This window comes from Tachyglossus aculeatus, chromosome 20, assembly GCF_015852505.1.
Source record: "Tachyglossus aculeatus isolate mTacAcu1 chromosome 20, mTacAcu1.pri, whole genome shotgun sequence".
In the NCBI taxonomy this organism is placed as follows: domain Eukaryota; kingdom Metazoa; phylum Chordata; class Mammalia; order Monotremata; family Tachyglossidae; genus Tachyglossus; species Tachyglossus aculeatus.
In genome coordinates this window covers 23,874,715-23,892,634 of record NC_052085.1, presented here as the reverse complement: position 1 = coordinate 23,892,634, position 17,920 = coordinate 23,874,715, and the positions used below count along the sequence as shown (strand labels likewise).

At 40.8% G+C, this 17,920-nt stretch overlaps 1 protein-coding gene and 1 non-coding gene across 5 annotated transcripts in view; both read left to right on the top strand.

Annotated features, from left to right (window-relative positions):
- Window positions 1-17,920, top strand: part of CNTN5 (contactin 5) — a 665,146-nt gene that overhangs the window by 593,505 nt on the left and 53,721 nt on the right. For all 4 annotated transcript variants that reach the window (XM_038761846.1, XM_038761848.1, XM_038761845.1 and 1 more), the window contains 2 exons: window positions 2,342-2,469; window positions 5,882-6,057. In XM_038761846.1, coding sequence (XP_038617774.1) covers window positions 2,342-2,469; window positions 5,882-6,057 — 304 coding nt within the window. The remainder of the gene's footprint in view (window positions 1-2,341; window positions 2,470-5,881; window positions 6,058-17,920) is intronic.
- LOC119941686 lies at window positions 7,192-7,317 on the top strand. Its single transcript, XR_005455273.1, has one exon. It is a non-coding gene; the product is annotated as a U6atac minor spliceosomal RNA (small nuclear RNA).

Here is a 17,920-nt window from a genome sequence, read left to right as displayed (position 1 = left end):
GGTTTCAGAGGGTGAGGGAGAAGCAACCCCTGGAGCTTTTGGAGGAGTGGGGAGACAGACTGAATGGGAAAATTCTCACAGAGTTTGCAACTGATGAAAACTTTCAGAAATCAAATTCCATGACTGTAGGTCAATTTATGTGAATGGGGTCTATGATAATTCTGTGTGATTTCATCTGAAAAGTTAATGTTACTTAGTGTTATAACTAGTTATTTAATAACCTTGACACTTCTTTGGTGAAACATTTTTATAGATATAGAAAGTTCTTTAACTGAATTCAAAGTCTCTGTGAAATTTTATGTGCATAGAACACCCCCTCATTCTCACTAATGGCATACCAATCATGAAGGAACATTATTCATAATAGCAAGTGTGTCGTTGGTTAAGCGCTTACTAAGTTCTTAAGAACTCTGGTGAGCACTGGAGTAGATACAACACAATCAGTTCAAATGCCACCCCTGTCCTTGAATGGAGCACGCAATCTAAAGGGGAGGAAGATGAGCAAGATGATCTCCTTATCACAAATGAGGCCTAGAGAAGTTGTGACATCCCCAAGGTCACACGGCAGGCAAGTGGCAATACTGAGATTAGAATCCAGGTCTCCTGACTCTCAGCCATATGCTCTTTCCTCTAGGCCTCACTCTGCTTCTCAGACTTATTTACTGCTCAGTAGCAGAGCAGTTATTTATTACTTAAAAAAAAAAAGGCTCAGGTAGGTCCCTGCTCAGCAGCCATATACTGTCCCTTTAACTTCAACAAACAAGTAAGGTTCATATCCAGTGATAAATAGGATATCCAAAAGGCTTTACATGCACAGCCAAAGACAGAGAAGCAGTGTGGCTCAGTGGAAAGAGCACGGGCTTTGGAGTCAGTGGTCATGGGTTCAAATCCAGGCTCTGCCACTTGTCAACTGTGTGACTTTGGGCAAGTCACTTAACTTCTCTGTGCCTCAGTTACCTCATCTGTAAAATGGGGATTGACTGTGAGTCCCCTGTGGGACAACCTGATCTCCTTATAACCTCCCCAGTGCTTAGAACAGTGCTTTGCACATAGTAAGTGCTTAATAAATGCCATCATTATTATTATTGGCATTTGGCCTAATGGAGAGTGGCCTAGTAGCCTGGAAGTCAGAAGGACCTGGGTTCTAATCCCAGCTCTGCCACATGTCTGCTGCATTACCTTGGGCAAGTCATTTCGCTTCTATGTGCCTCAGTTACCGCATCTGTAAAATGGGGATTAAGACTGCGAGCCCTAAGTGGGACAGGCACTGTGTCTAACCTGATTAACTTGTATCTGTCCCAACGCTTAGTATAGTGCCTGTCACATAGTAAGCACTGAACCATAAAAAAGTGCTTAAGTGGCAGCAGCATTGTTGAGCTGAACCCTATGTCTGAACATCCCTACTTTAGGATCCTGATGCTCGATAATAATAATAATTATGGTATTTGTTAAGCGCTTACTATGTTCCAGCACTGTACTAAGTGCTGAAGTGGATACATACAAATTGGGTTGGATACAGTCCTGTCCCACGTGGGGCTCACAGTCTCAATCCCCATTTTACAATAGAGGTGGTAGATATATTCCCTATCCACAAAGAATAAATATACTACTCTCATGTCTTTGAAAGCAAAATAACACAGTAGAACACAAAGATCCTAATTTTCAACTCTAGTCTAACCTTTAAAAGTCTTTAACACCCACCTTCACAAAGTACTCAAGGTCCAATGCTAACAAAGGTCCCCCACAAAAAACCACACACAAATTCTGAACATCAAGGTTTTAAAGAAAAATTGCAGCGTGAGCAACATAAGCAGCAGATCTCATTTTCATCCCTTTAGAGCACAGTTTGCACTGTAGAACAACTACCATAAATCATTTGTTGGCTTGTACAATTAATTTTATGTTCTCTACCTGTCCTCCTCTCCTTTTTGGCCCTGGTTCTCTTCATGTTTGATTTCTAAGGTCACTCAGTTTGAGGTGAAATGGCTATGCTTACTATTAAAATATCACGGTGATATTATAGTAAAGAATTCTATTAAACAAATCCAGGGCCAACATTATTTCTCACGAGTTTTCTAATTACTTGTCAGGAAGTGTCAAAAGAAAGATAATCTATAACTGTCTAACTCTCCTGAACTAAGAAGGAAAATAAGCTGGATTTATTGTGAATTGTCTTTGAAGGGTAAAATATTCTATCTACCACCTCATACTTTTACCTTAATCCTGTCATTTTCCTGAAGTAGATAACTGTGATTTCAGATTTCATTGAGTTTCTTTATTTATTACTTAGACTGCTTATTCATAGAAATTCAGAGGGGACTTTTTTTTCCATAATTTTCAGAACCGCTGTTCTTCCCGATGGAAGTCTTCGGATCCTAAATGCTTCAAAATCAGATGAGGGAAAGTATATTTGTCAAGGTGAAAATGTTTTTGGTTCAGCTGAATTCGTAGCTTCGGTATTTGTAAAAGGTAAGAAAATGTGTAAAATGTTTAATCACCTATGTGTTTTCTTGGCATTGACATGTACACGTTCATTTAGCTTTCTCAGAACTCCTTTTACTCATGTAAGAGAATAATGAAGCCAACACTATGTTATGTCTGTTTTCCCTTCCCCCTGCAGCTGGCTTACAATACAGTCATTCGATCTATAGTATCGATTGGGTGCTTACTCTGTGTAGAGCACTATGCTATACTAGCGCTTGGTGAGTAGATTAGAGTTAGTAGACTCAATCCCTACCTTCAGGGAGTTTAAAATCTAGCAGAGGAGACAGGCACTAAAATAAATTACAGGTAGGGGGAAGTAACAAAGTTGAAAAAAATGTGCATATGTGATTTAGGGGATACAGGGAGGTAAGTGCCTAAGTCTTTATTGGGTGAACACTCAATGCATAGGTGATGTAATGGAGGTGAAATAGGGTGGGTAGGTGAGAGATTAATCAGGGAAGGTCTTCTGGAGGAGGTGGTATTTCAGAAAGTCTTTGAGGCTGGGGAGAGTAGTAGGTTTCTGAATGTGAATGTGGCAGCGGGGAGGGAGGGGAAGGAGTTCCAGACAAGAGGAAAGACATAAGCAAGAGGTTGACAGAAGACTCTTACTCCTTCTGTTTGAGGATAGAGCCCCAATGATTCACCTCTGTCCTATACTTGCAGGGGTGGCAGGGTTCAGGATGGCAGGTGAGTGTCACCACTTCTCCACTGCCCCTCCAACAACTTTCTAAGCTCCCCCCAAAATACCCTAGATAGTTCCAAAAAGATGTCAGTGAAGTCAGTAATGTCCACTGGAAGAACGAAGATAGTTCCACTGGATAATAAAGGAGACTAACTTGTATCTATCCAGTGCTTAGAACAGTGCTTGGGACATAGTGAGTGCTTGACACATGCCAGAATTATCATTACTAAGAGGACAGAAGTAGGTGGTCTTCTCCTTTAAACCTTCCAATAGTAAAACCCTCAAGTGCTTGGCTCAGAATTGGACCAACTTCATCATCATCAATCGTATTTATTGAGTGCTTACTGTGTGCAGAGCACTGTACTAAGCGCTTGGGAAGTACAAGTTGGCAACATATAGAGACAGTCCCTACCCAACAGAGGGCTCACAGTCTAAAAGGACTTAAAGTAGGTGCGTGAGTTATAGCATATTAACGTGATGGTTAGCTTCCTAAAGCAATCTTTTTCTCCTCAGGCCCTCAATGGATTCAGGATAGTAGCGTGATCGTATTTTTTTCCATGGCTATCTGAAGAAAGCAGTTGCTCGTTTTTAGAAATGTCAGTACATTGTTTCCCTGTCTTCAGCACCCTTTAGTTCCTAGCCCAGCAGGTTCTCAAATATGTAAAATAATTAGGAAAAAAAATGTAATTTAACTGATTGTTTTTCATGAGAGTCAGAGGGTGCCTGAGTGTCATATCCAGTCCAGAGGTGGAGATCAAATAAAATAATAATAATAATAATTGTGGTATCTGGTAAGCACTCACTGTGTGCCAGGAACTGTACTAAGCTCTGGGGTGGATACAAGCTAATAGGTCAAGACAAAGTCCCTGCCCCACATGGGGCGTACAGTCTTAATCCCCATTTTACAGCTGCAGTAACTGAGGCCCAGAGAAGTGAAGTGACTTGCCCAGGGTCACGCAGCAGACAAATGGCAGAGCCGGAATTAGAACCCAGGTCCTTCTGACTTCCAGGCCTGGGCTTTATCTACTAGGTCATGCTGCTTCTCAAGGCCATGCTGTTATAAGAAACCGGACTCAGGTTGGGGAGGTAGGCTGTCCAAAAGCGAGCAGAGGTGGACTAAAATAATCCAGTTCTCCTCTTCAAGACGAGGGTGGGTCATTTCTGACTCTTGCAGCCCCAGACTCCATTGAGAGCTAGACCGTTTGAATATGTTCTCCTTCATAGCCCTGGGCTGTCTGCAAAGCAGGGTATTCAGGAAATTTGCACATATCCAGACAACTCATTGGAATACGGAATGAAGAACTCTGATATTTGGATATGATGATGATGATGGCATTTATTAAGCACTTACTATGTGCAAAGCACTGTTCTAAGTGCTGGGGAGGTTACAAGGTGATCAGGTTGTCCCACGGGGGGCTCACAGTCTTAATCTCCATTTTACAGATGAGGTCACTGGGGCACAGAGAAGTTAAGTGACTTGCCTAAAATCACTCAGCTGACAGTTGGCGGAGCCGGGATTTGAACCCCTGGCCTCTGACGCCAAAGCCCGGGTTCTTTCCACTGAGCCACACTGCTTCTCATTGATATATGAGAGTTGGCTAAATATTGCTACACAAGGATGTATGACCTCTTAAAAGTTAATGTTTCTAGTGATTTCTAATCGTTAGGAGAAACAGCGTGGCTTAGTGGAAAGAGCCCAGGCTTGGGAGTCAGAGGTCGTGGGTTGTAATCCCAGCCCCGTTTGGGCAAGTCACTTAAATTCTCTGGGCCTCTGTTACCTCATTTGTAAAATGGGGATTAAGACTGTGAGCCCCATGTGGGACAACCTGATTACCTTGTATCTACTCCAGTGCTTAGGACAGTGCTCAGCACATAGTAAGCACTTAACAAATACCACTATTATTATTATTAGTCACTCTTTGATCACATTGTTCACACATTTGATCACACTAAGTGCTTAGTACAGTGCTCTGCACACAGTAAGCACTCAATAAATACGATTGATGATTGCTGTTCCTTCATGGTTCATAGTTTACAAAAGCAACTGCTGAAAAGAGCCCATTATTGGGAAACATCAATTTGGGAGAAGTTGGGGAAGAGGGGGTGGGAGGTGGGGGAAGGCTCCTTGATGCTCCGGACATCTCTTGGCTAGCAGTGCAGATTATAAACTCCTCAAGGGCAGGGATCGAGCCCGCTTAATCTACCGTATTGTCCCAAGGACTTCGTAGAGTGGTCTGCAGGGTAAGTCAGCAGTAAATATTATTGATTGATTGCAAGCACTTGGGCATTTAGCTTCAGTTGGGTAGAGCTCCTCTATCCCCACCTCCCTTCTATCACCCCATAAATAAGAGGGGTTTGAAATTTCAGGAAAAAGAACTGGCCTTGGATGTCCTGTTTATGGTGTTTATTGAGTGCTGACTTTGTGCTAAGGGCTGAAGCAGGTACAAGAAGGAAATCATTTCAGACATAGTTCTTGTCCGACAGAGACCTAAGGTCTCACATTAGAATATGGACTGCAGGCTGCCCTGGAGGAAAATGCTTTTCTACAGCCCTGGACTTACTATTTAAAGTAAGTCCTTTAACATTTTAATACGCTTTCAGTATGCCGGTCCCACAATGCCTTTTAAGATGAAGTAGACGTCAGAAAAATACTGAATGGAATTTGGAATTGGAGAAGTTCTAGACTGATTAATTGACGTGTTTGTGTCTCCAAAGAGCCGACAAGAATAGAACTGGCTCCTAAGAGAACTGAGCTAACAGTGGGAGAAAGCATCGTCCTCAGTTGCAAAGCATTCCACGACCCCAGTTTGGATGTAACTTTCTACTGGACACTAAAAGGACAGCCTATTGATTTTGAGAAAGATGGTGGACATTTTGAAAGCATCCGAGCTGTAAGTGAACACAACTTTTTTCGTATGTGTGTTTTGTGAATTTGGGGGATTTTGACTCTACCTCATCCATTAAACTCAGATAATTAACAAAATTCAGAAAACATCCCATTGTTAACTGGAGTGTGACATTCCAGTTCCTTTGGGTTGTTTCAAACACAAAGATGCATTGTTCCAAGTTATTTTAAGACCCTACTGAGGAGGCAGAGATACATAATAATGAAAGTCCAATTCTTTTATTGCAGGCTTTATTGAGGTTACCCATGTTTTCAGTAACTCGAACTCACAGAGTTTTCCAAAGTGATTTGACTTACATTGCAATTATCCTTGCTTAATGATAGGTCTGTATGTGCATAATAATAGTTATGCTAAAATGTGTAAATGAGATGATTGTAGGTTGGCCTTTGCTTCTCTATTCTTTAAGGAATGGGATATTTTTGTAGTTTGACTAATTTCTCAAAAGTTGCAAAGTATTTACCATTTGTCTCACATTTAGATTTTTCCTGACAAGGTCTAGATGAGGTAAGGCAATTCCAATCATACTATAACATTAGATCCAAGATGCAATTTTCCTCTTCATTTCCCCAGTTAAATAGCAAGCAACCAAATTTAGTGGGTACTGGTGAGTAGACTCACAGTTCTCTTACGGCACGCTGTTCAAGGAGCATCCAATCCTAGGCAAGTCCACCCACCCAGTGGCTTCCCATAGTGGAAATACTGGTGCCCTTGGTTAGCAAGTGTCAGAAAGTATTCCCTTGCAGTCTACAATAGTTGGGAGCAGTTAACATAATAGCTGTCTAAATGACAGCAAGCAAGCAGAACAGCAGTAAACCTCCACTTGATATGACAGACCTACTTGATTTAAAGTTTTGCTCAATATTTCCTATTGCTAAAACAGTTTCATGGTCGAGAAACAATCACCCATTGCCATATACACTGTTGCATCCTTTTAAAATACCTACTCTCTTGGGAAGTGGCCCGAGTAAACCCAACCTTGAAGCGAATTGGATGGAGGTATTAAAATAGGCTTTGATACCTCTTTTTGAATTGGGTGGAGTTATTAAAATAGGCTTTGATACCTCTTCTTTGAAAGGGATTTTCAAAGATTCCACATCCATCAGGCAGAGACCACTTCTTTGGCTGTAGGAAAGGACAGAAGATTAGCATTCTCCTGGAGAGGGATGGAGAAGCTCTCAGTGGCCTTTACAGCACATATACAGGCAAGGCATGGCCACATATTCCATAACCTCTCAACATGGTTTTTCCTCTAAACTGTTAGTTCCTTGTGGGCAGGGATTATGTCCACCAACTCTATGGCATTGTACTCTCCCGAGCACTTAGTACAGTGCTCTGCACAAAGCAAGCGCTCAATAAATACCACAGAATGACTGAAGTGCTGATCTCCACCATAGCAAATTGGCTAAAGGAATAATTTCAACCGCACCTGTCCAGGTTGAGCCCTCTACATCCTTGCAGGGTGGTGAGAGAGGTTTGGGGGGCTTTCAGTAAAGGGGACTCCCAAATCCATAATCAACATTGATGGGGAGATATTAAAAAGGGGCCCTCTCCCTCTTCCTGACATTCCATGATGCCACTATGCCTGTGGTCTGGGAGAAAGGACTGGAGGGGAGAGGTTTGAGGCTGGCAAAAGAGGATAACATTGGAATTCTAAAAGAGCACAGTCTAGGACATGTTTCCTGTTATTAATAGTAGTAATGGTAATAATAACAATTGTGGTATTTGCGAAATGTTTGTATATGCCAAGCACTTACAAGATAACCGGGTCAGACACAGTCCCTCTCCCACACTGGGCACTCAGATTAAGTAGGAAGAAGAACAGGTAATGAATCCCCATTTTATCGATGAGGGAACTGAGGCTCAGAGAAGTCAAGTGAGTAACCCAAGGTTATACTGCAGGCAAGTGGCAGAGCTAGGATTAGAACCCAGGGCTTCTGACTCCCAGGCACGTGCTCTTTCCATTCGGCCACTGTTGATGTGTTTAAAACTTAAAAAGGTTACAGGCCCATTCTCAAAGTTGGGTTAGGCAAGGGTTTTGTGTGTACATTTAAGGATAATTTATGTTCTTCAAAGTAAGATCCTCAAGGAATTACCCTATACATTAGCTTACATATACTGATCAATGAGCAGTACAGCTAAGGGCATGGTTCTGGTTTGTTTATCCCATTAATGAAAAATAATTAACCACCAAACACTTTGTAGCACGCTGGCTTGCAGAGGACTAAATTGCTGGAGAAGTGAAAGTTTCAGTTGGGGGATTCAGCAGGGAACTGGGGCTTTAGCAGGCCAAGTCTTGGAGAAGGGGGCAGAAAACCCCTCCTTAGCTATCCAGACTGTAGGGGTGTTGGCATAAACCAGAGAAGGCTGTTAGATAGAAGGTACCTTGCTTAATTTCCTGGAGTAGGAAACACTAGCCCTTCTTCAGGCAATCAAGGCAGTCAAAAAGAATATAAGAGATGTGGAATCTGGCCAGAATCCAAAAGGGAATTGTACCTGACTTCTGTGAAGGACTGAAACCCTCTGACGTCAATCAGCACATAACATTTTAATTGGCGATATTTTGAATGGTATTTGTTAAGGGCTTACTATGAACCAGGCACTGTTCTAAGAACTAGGGTATATACAAAGCTATCAGGTTGGACACAGCCCCTGTCCCACAGAGAGCTCACAGTCTTAATCCCCATTTTACAGATGAGGTAACTGAGGCACAGAGAAGTGAAGTGCTTTGCCCAAGGTCACCCAGCAGACAAGTGGCCGAGCCTGGATTAGAACCCAGCTCCTTTTGACTCTCAGGCTGGTGTTCTGTACACTAGGGCATGCTGCTTCTGTCCTGGGACCAAGAGTTAGACCCCAGTGGCAACCCTGTGGTAAAGTACTCATGATCTGTCAAGCCTCAAGATGCCTACGTCTGGCCAGAACGTTATTTGGTCAACCAAAACAGCCCTCTTTTCAATCCTGTACTGTTCCTGTTAGTTGTCTATGAAGGAATCTCTTTCAGCAGCTGCCTCCAGACCTCAATAATAATAATAATAATTATAATTATGGCATTTGTTAAGCACTTACTATGTGCCAAGCATACCGACATTACAGAAAACTTAGGCTGCGCACTTGTGCCATGCAAACTAGCAGTTTCTTTCATTAATGTGGCCCACCAAATCCCAGAAAGCTCGCGTGGTGGGAAGACTAGAACTGTGTTTTAGTCCAAAACTATAGAGAAAACATACATTGTGGCGGAACTGTATCAGAAGACAAGGCATGATACTTAACCATCACATCCACCTTAATACACCTTAAGCTCTTACTTTCTAGGTAAACCGAAAAATAGAAGTTGACTGGGAATGTGTTTTCCTATTCTCTCTTCTCGGGGAGAGGTTGGACCGGTGGTCTCAAGAGCTTCTCTCAATGCTCTGACTTTCTCTGAATTTATCATCACCTCCTGAAGACAGAGTAAATGGAATTTATGAAATTGCCTGTTTAAGCTATGGTCTCTGGCAGTTATTTTGATGTCGGATAAATGTATTGACAATGCATTTCTATCCAAAGTAGTAGTCTGATCCAGAGGTCTCCTAAATTAATCCTAGTGAATTTTTCTGTACGGCCCAGGAAATACAGCACATTGCTTGTTTCTTTTCACTTAAGCCACTTCTAAAAGCACCCGGGATTTGGCAAATCATACTAGACCCTAGGAATTAAGGGGCTCTTCAAGGACCCTTCAGGTTCAGCAATACCAAAGGGATTTGAGAAGATCAACCACTGCCTTTAAACTAAATCATCCAGTCGTGCACGAAGCAATTGAATTTTGCTTGTCAGCGGATGTAGAAAGCAGGCCATATAAGGAGCACCTCTCCAAGTGGACACCAGGGCCAAGCCCCTGATACCCCTTCGCACTTCTCATGCCATCCCTCCTCCTCAGTGGGACCAGTGTGGATGTCTGTTCATGAAGGTCCAGAAACTGTCCGTTCTCATCAGAGACCCGGGGTGAGGAAGGATGGGAATCTAGTTCAGAAAGCTGTCGGGGCCACTGTCCCCATCATCCCTGTATATTTGGCAATTATGACAAAACAGAATACATAAAAGGGAGATCATCCATTGCCTAGTGGATGGAGCACGGACCTGGGAAGCAGAGGACCTAGTGATCATGGCAACTCTGTCACCTGCCCTGTGACCTTAGGCAAGTCACTTAACTTCTCTGTGCCTTGGTTTCCTCACCCGTAAAATGGGGATTAAGTATTTGCTCTCCCAACCCTACAGACTGAAGGCCCACCTGATTTTCCTGCCTCTAACCCAGTGTTTAGTACAGTGTTTGGCATGTAATAAACTTTTAACAAACATCCCTATTATTGTTTTGATTGCTTAGTTTTTGCAGGAGATGTAAATAATATGAAAACAAATAAGGCTAGATGAGACACAAGGAAGGTGTAAAAACATCTAAAGGGATGTTTGATTTTATTATTGTTAAAGGCATTAGGGAAGCTGATTAAAAATTTGATCTTTTTCTTTCATTAGATATGATTAAAGTCACTACTGTGAATTCATCAGGGCAGCTATTCACTTCCAGGGCCAGAAGGTCTACAGAAAAGTTTCAGAGACAATTTAGGCCAACATAGTGTGCTATAAAATAGATTTTTTCATTGAGGCAGTGCCTTTTCCTTTCTCTTATTGAGTTTGATATTATTTTTATCATTTCAAAGGCATTCTCTTTTGACAGACACTTTATCTTCATGGCATTGCTGAGCAGCATTATAAATGACATTCAAGAAGTTGTTCATCCACTTGCAAGGCTTAATCTTCGAGGGAAGCATAGACTTAGTGTTCCTCTCTTTTCTCATAAGTTACTAAGACTCACTGGGAAAGCAAAATAATTTGAACTGCCTTTCTCATCTGAGCTAAGAATGCAAGTTCAATCTCTGAACGTCTGGCTCATTTAGAAATATAGGGCAGAGCAAATAAATATCTAAGTATGTGAAAAAATAATAGAAATAGAGATGAACCCTTTGCATTAACCTGTGCTTTATTTACCCAGATTACAAAACTCTGACCAAAAGTATTTCCCTCCCAGTTCCCCTAGCGATAGACATGCCTGGTAATACCATTTTCTGTTTATTTGGGCGAGTGATAAGATTCTATGCCTCTGTGTACTCCAGGTTGGATTGAAAGTGTGTTAGTTTTGAAAAGCAGTTCTTTAGTCCATCGGGAACATTAATTTGACATGGAATGACAGCCAGACTAAAAAACAGTTTGAATCTCAGGTCATGACCTGAGTCTGTGTTATACTAATTACCAGCAAACATTTTCAGTGTTGACCGTTCTTTTGGCTCGTGTGCAATTCTGAAACCAGTTCCTTGGGGCCTAGACCACTCCCTAGTAATGAAATAAGTGCTCAGAGAGGTTTTTCTGGGCCACTTGGTTACCACAGCCATCCTTGCTATTAGGCAAAATCTTCCTTTTGATTATTGATGGGCACTGCAGTCATGAATCATCAATTTGCCATTTGCTAAAAATGTGCTTCTATTAAAAATATCCATCCATTCATTTCCTCATTTTTAAACTCTCCTCTGGAATTCCACCAATTTATCATCTTCTTTGTTGAGACTGGGGTACCAAAGATGAAAGTAGTATCCAGATGTGTATCAGTATGAGCCTTAAAAAGAAGGACTTCCCCATCACACATTGCTATTCTTTTTCACATTAGACCCACATCACAAAGTATAACCTGGCTGCTGGGGCAGGAAGAATTTTGTAATTATCTTTTTTTTTTTCAGTATTACCGTTTCCAGGTTTTGACTACTTCAGGGTAGCTACATGTATCTTAGATTAATTTTCTCAATATATTTATCATCTTTTATCTGGACTGAATGCAGTCTTTCCATTTCTTTCTAACTTACCTTAGTGTTTTATCTCTCTATATAAACAGAGAAAAAGAAATTGAGATATTTCTCAATTTCTATTTCTCCATATATACATATATATCTATTTCTCCATATATACATATATATCCCTCATATATATTTCTCTCAGATACAATATATATCTGCTGCTCATTAAATATAATTTTTCTCATTCACAGCCATACCATAGTAGAGGGTCATTATTCAATGTGCTCTTCCAAATTTTATTGGCCAACCTTTATCTATGCAACTAATTTCACTTCAGCTTGACCCATAGAATGTGCTTTTATAAATGTCCATGTCAACAGAGTTGTGGTGTTGTAGAGTGGTGGTTAGGTCCAATTTCTCCAGCAAATAGGAAATGCTGAAATCAGAAAAAAACTTCTTTGACATTAGCGCTTTTGAACTTTTAAAAAGGAAAATATAATGTGAGTGCCTTCCATTTTATATTTTGGAGAATTACTTTTATATTAGCTTTGTGTTGAAGTAGCCATCACCATTGTTCCTCACTGTGCTTTTCAGGCAGTGTTTTGGGAAAAGGGCTATTATTTTCAAGACAGACCTCCTAAATGTCATCTTGTTATTTTCAGTTTCTTTTGTCACTTATCACTATGAAGCTATTATATGTTGAATGCTGGAAGCCGCCTATAGTTTATTACGTACCTAGCTTTTCAAAATATGTGTGGTGTATCTCCCACCTAATAATCTTGGAATATGATCAAGAAACACATTGAATCTTATTAATCTAGTGATAACAATAACTGAGCAGGTTGCTTCCCACTGATATTCCTCAGCTGTTTTTTTTTTCAAAGAAGATGAATTTTTACATTTCCATAGCAACCTTTGATGATCTATTTGTCTTTCTAATCTACAGCCTTCTTTTGGCTTACTTTAAAAGGAAGAAAAAGTAAAGGGCAACTTAATCCTTCAGAAAAACTAAGCAGACTGACTCTGTTTCACGATCTAGTTGTGGGTCAAAAATACGGTTTTCACATTTAATGAGTTGAATTGTCCCGATGTAGCTTCGGGACCAACCGCAGCAACTCCTCAGGAAATGCAGAGGGGTAAACAACTTCCTTTGCCCATCTTCTAGAGTCTCTGTTTAGGCAAGGTGATGCCAGGTTTGAATGAAAAATCAGCACGCAGTGATTGACAGCAGCCTTCCATATGTTTCTCAAATGGCTGCATGGAGTGGCCTATATTAGAGCAGCAATAGAAGTTTTTCCGCTTTCACTGGAAAAACTGTCAGAACTCATTCCTCTGGAGAGGTTGGTGGCAAGAGCCTGATTGAACTGAAGGCGGGGCTGCAAGGAGGTGCCCGGCAGTAGTCAAGTCAAGATTTGACCAGTTAAGTGAGGACTTTATCAACTCAGTGAAAATCAATCAATCGTATTTATTGAGCGCTTATTGTGTGCTTACTGTACTAAGCACTTGGGAAGTACAAGTTGGCAACATATAGAGACAGTCCCTACCCAACAGTGGGCTCACAGTCTGAAAGAGGTGTAGTGACTCACCTAAGGAATTGTGTTTAGGTTTCTTAAGCATCTGGGTCCTAAATATTTTTTTTTTCTCAAAAAAGGCATTATATGATGATGATGATAGTATTTGTTAAGTGCTTACTATGATAATAATAATAATAATAATGGCATTTATTAAGCACTCACTATGTGCCCAGCACTGTTCTAAGCACTGGGGAGTTTACAAGGTGATCAGGTTTTCCCACGTGGGGCTCACAGTCTTTCATCCCCATTTTACAGGTGAGGTAACTGAGACACCGAGAAGTTAAGTGACTTGCCCAAAGTCACACAGCTGACAAATGAAGGGGCTGAGATTAGAACCCACGCCCCCTTGTTCCCAAGCCCATACTCTTTCCACTAAGCCATGCTGCTTCTTATTTACATGTCATTGTTAACAGTTATGGAATTGCATTGAGCAGTTAAACTTTTTGTCAGCGCCCTAACGAAACAGGTCAATTGAGAAAGGATAATTTCTCAATTATTTGATTGATTTCTCAATCAAAGAAAGCTCTGCACACAGTAAGTGCTCAATAAATATGATTGATTGATTGATAAAATAGAGCACTGTTCCAATTAAATCTCACCATATTGTTATTTGAAACAAACATTTTCAAAGGTCTTTTCCATCACCTCATTTCTCATTGTCCATGAGGGCTGTCAGTTTGGTGATGAGTAACCTTTCATAGCTAAGTCATTGCTTTATATCCAGCAACTCTCTGGGTCAAAGCCAAGACCGGGTCACCCTCATCCTCAAAAAAACTCCAGTGGTTGCCCAGCCACCTCAGTATCAAACAAAAGCTCCTCACAATTGGCTGTAAAGCAGCCCATCACCTCACTCCCTCCTACCTCACCTCCTTTATCTCCTACTCCCCAGCCTGCACACTTTGCTCCTCTAGTGCTAACCTTCTCACTGTGCCTCAATCTCACCTATTTTACTGCCGACCCCTAGCCCATGTCCTGCTTCTGGCCTGGTACACCCTCCCTCCTCTAATCCTACAGACAATTACTCTCCCCCTCTTCAAAGCCTCATTGAAGGCACATCTCCTTCCCAGACTAAGCCCCACTTTCCCTCATTTCCTACTCCTTTCTGCATTGCTCTGAATTGATCCTTTCTCTCTTCTGCCCACCCAGATCTATGGCACTTATGTCCATATCTGTAATTTTCTTTATTTGTATTAATATCTGTCTCTCCCCGCTAATAATAATGATGATGATGGTATTCATTAAGTGCTTATTATGTGTTAGGCACTGTACTACGCACCGGGATGGATACAATCAAACTGGGTTGGACACAGTCCCTGTCCTGCATGGGGCGCACTGTCTTAATCCCCACTTGACAGCTGAGGTAACTGAGGCACAGATAAATTAAGTGGCTTGTCCAAGGCCACACAACAGACAAGTGGTGGAGCCAGGATTAGAACCCATGACCTTTTTTTAAATTTATTTTACTTGTACATATCTATTCTATTTATTTTATTTTGTTAATATGTTTTGTTTTGTTCTCTGTCTCCCCCTTCTAGACTGTGAGCCCACTGTTGGGTAGGGACCATCTCTATATGTTTCCAACTTGTACTTCCCAAGCGCTTAGTACAGTGCTCTGCACACAGTAAGCGCTCAATAAATACGATTGATTGATTGATTGATTGTTGACCTTCTAACTCCCAGGCTCTTGCTCTCTCCACTACACCATGCTGCTCTAGACTGGAAGCCTGCTGAGGGCAGGGAGTGTAACGGTTTATTGTAACTTCCCAAGGGCTTAGTACAGTGCTCTGCACACAATAAGCACTCAATAAAAACTGGTATTAAGCAGTAAAAGTTTAATTTTTAATCTTGTGAGTAACTCTGGCTTCACTTTTGTTCTGTGATACTAAACGTAAGGGTTTCACAGGGATCTATTAATTGGTTCTGTCCTCCTCTATTTCTAGCAATAATTCTTTCATTTCCTGCTAATGGACCCAGTTATTTAGTTATGCAGGTTAAATCATGAATCTGGTTGACTGGAATTTTAACAATTCCTCAACAATGAGAACCAGCAAAGTCACTTTCTGAGATTCGTTTTGTTTTTTTTTTCACTTCTTGGCAGCAGAGCACACATTAAATGTAAATTGTTCTCTAAGCAGAGAAGAAAGCATTCAGGGATTCCAGTCTTCACGTTAAATATCTGAATTGTGTGTCAATAATATTAATCATATTTAACATAGCTAATAAGCATAGTCCCTAGAGAATTAAAAATAATTCCTTTGCACCAAAAGAGTGGGCGCCATGCTTATCCTTTCATTTCTAAGTGTTCTTTAGGACCTGCGCTTCTTGAGGAAATTAAAATAAACCTGGAGTAGAGCCTAGAAATGTTAAACCCCTCCTGACTGCTGGATTTTTCTTCCTGGTAGTACTGTCATGTTTATCTTGTTGAGCAAAGGAGTTATAGATGATTTTCCCTCTAGCAATACCTCGAGTCAGAAGGAGATGGACTAAAATCCAGTAAATTTGTTTTCAGCATTATATGAATGGATTAAAAATAAATGATTGAAAATTAAAAGGTCTGTAATAAGCATATTAGCTCCTAAAAAGCAAGCCAAGCAAAGCATCAGGCATTGCAAATAATATAAACAGAGCTGCAGAGGATAGTGTCACATGGACACAGTGTTACAGAGACTGTTAAACATCTGTCATTTACTTTAGTCACATCTGCAGGTAGAAATAACTGCTGCATGACCTTGGACAACTCACTTCCATTTTTTGTGCTGCAGTCTACTTATCAGTAAAATGGGAATTAGATCCCTGTTTTCTTTCCTTCTTAAGACTGTGAGTCCCAACTGAGACTGAGATTGGGTCTGATCTGATTAGCTCAGTGCTCGACACACAATGAGAGCTTACTAAATATCATTATCATTGTCATTCACCATCAACAGCTCCATCTTCAAGTGAGTTCATTAATTATGGTATGTATTATGGACTTACTCTGTCAAGCACCGGAGTAAATACAAGGTCAACTATATCGTACTCTCCCAAGAGCTTAGTATAGTGCTATGAGCACCATAAATGCTCAATGAATGTAATTGATTTGTTGATAGATAGTCCCTGCCCCTTGTGAGGTCCACAATTTGAAATAGGGAAAGCAGTTATCTTATCCCCATTTTATGGATGAAGAAACTGAGGCACAGAGAGATTTTTGTGATTTGGCCAGGCCCACACACCAGGCCAGTAGCAAAGCTATAATTAGAGACCAGATCATCAGACTCCTCTCCCCTTGCTCTTTTCACTAGGCCATGCTGCCAAAGAATCAAGTATTTATTTATTTATGGTGTTTATTGAGCTCTTGCTATGTGCAGAGCACTGTACTAAGTGCTTGGGAGAGTACAGTATAACAGAGTGAACAGCAGCATATTTTATTTGCTAACCTTCTTTAGGGTAGACACATTAATTGAAGGAAGAATCAGATTCAATGAAGGTTACTTAGAAACCCTGTGAAGAAATTAGGAACTATGCCCTATGCAAATAGAGTAAGAAATGCTGGATAAGTCTGAAATACATTTGACTCTGATCACAACCCTTGAAGGAGGGAGGGCAGACTGACAAAAATATAACTGAGCCCGTAGTTTTTCTAAACTTGATCACAAAGTTGCAAGTGGGCATGAGTTGTCCCTGAAATACTAATTTTCTGACTGCTTTTTTTTCTTTTTCTTTCAATGTCTCTTGGAGTGTCTCACTATTAGAGTTTATTAGTAAAAATCACCATATGAAGCCAACTTTCTTTTACAAGAGGAATGACAGAGGTTTCTTTTAAAGGATGAGAAATAGGGAAGATGAAATTTAGCTTTTTCTTAAAAACCCAGAAAATCATGAGGTTATAATGGCTTTGGATAAGCCATCTCATTCATTCCCCACCCCAAAACCATCCTGAATGAAGTTGCATCATCCTATTATAAAAAGGAAGCAAAGACACCTTTCACATATTGTCTCAAGTGGAGTGAACAATTATCTGGAAAATCAGGCCCTATATCTACTTTACTCATAGAATAAATATATTGGATAACTGTTCAGTGGCTCAATTCCCCACTTCACTTTGGCTGTGAAGGCTGTGTCACTAATAAGAAACAGCCAGAAGTATATGAAATTGTGTTTGCCTTGTTTCCTTTCTCTTTTTTAATGTCAAGTGTTTACTATGTGCCAGATACTGTAGTAAGTGCCGGGGTAGATACAAGTTAATCAGGTTGGACACAGTCCACGTTCTGCATGGGGCTCACAATCCTAAATCACCATTTTACGGATGAGGTAACTGAAGCACAGATAAATTGTGACATGCCCAAGGTCAAACAGCAGAGTCAGAATTAGAACCCAGGTCCTTCTGACTCCCAGGCTGGTGCTGCATCCACTAGGCAACACTGTTTCTATTTTTAACAATTTTTATATATATGTATAAAATTTTCCTGCTCTATGTGAAAG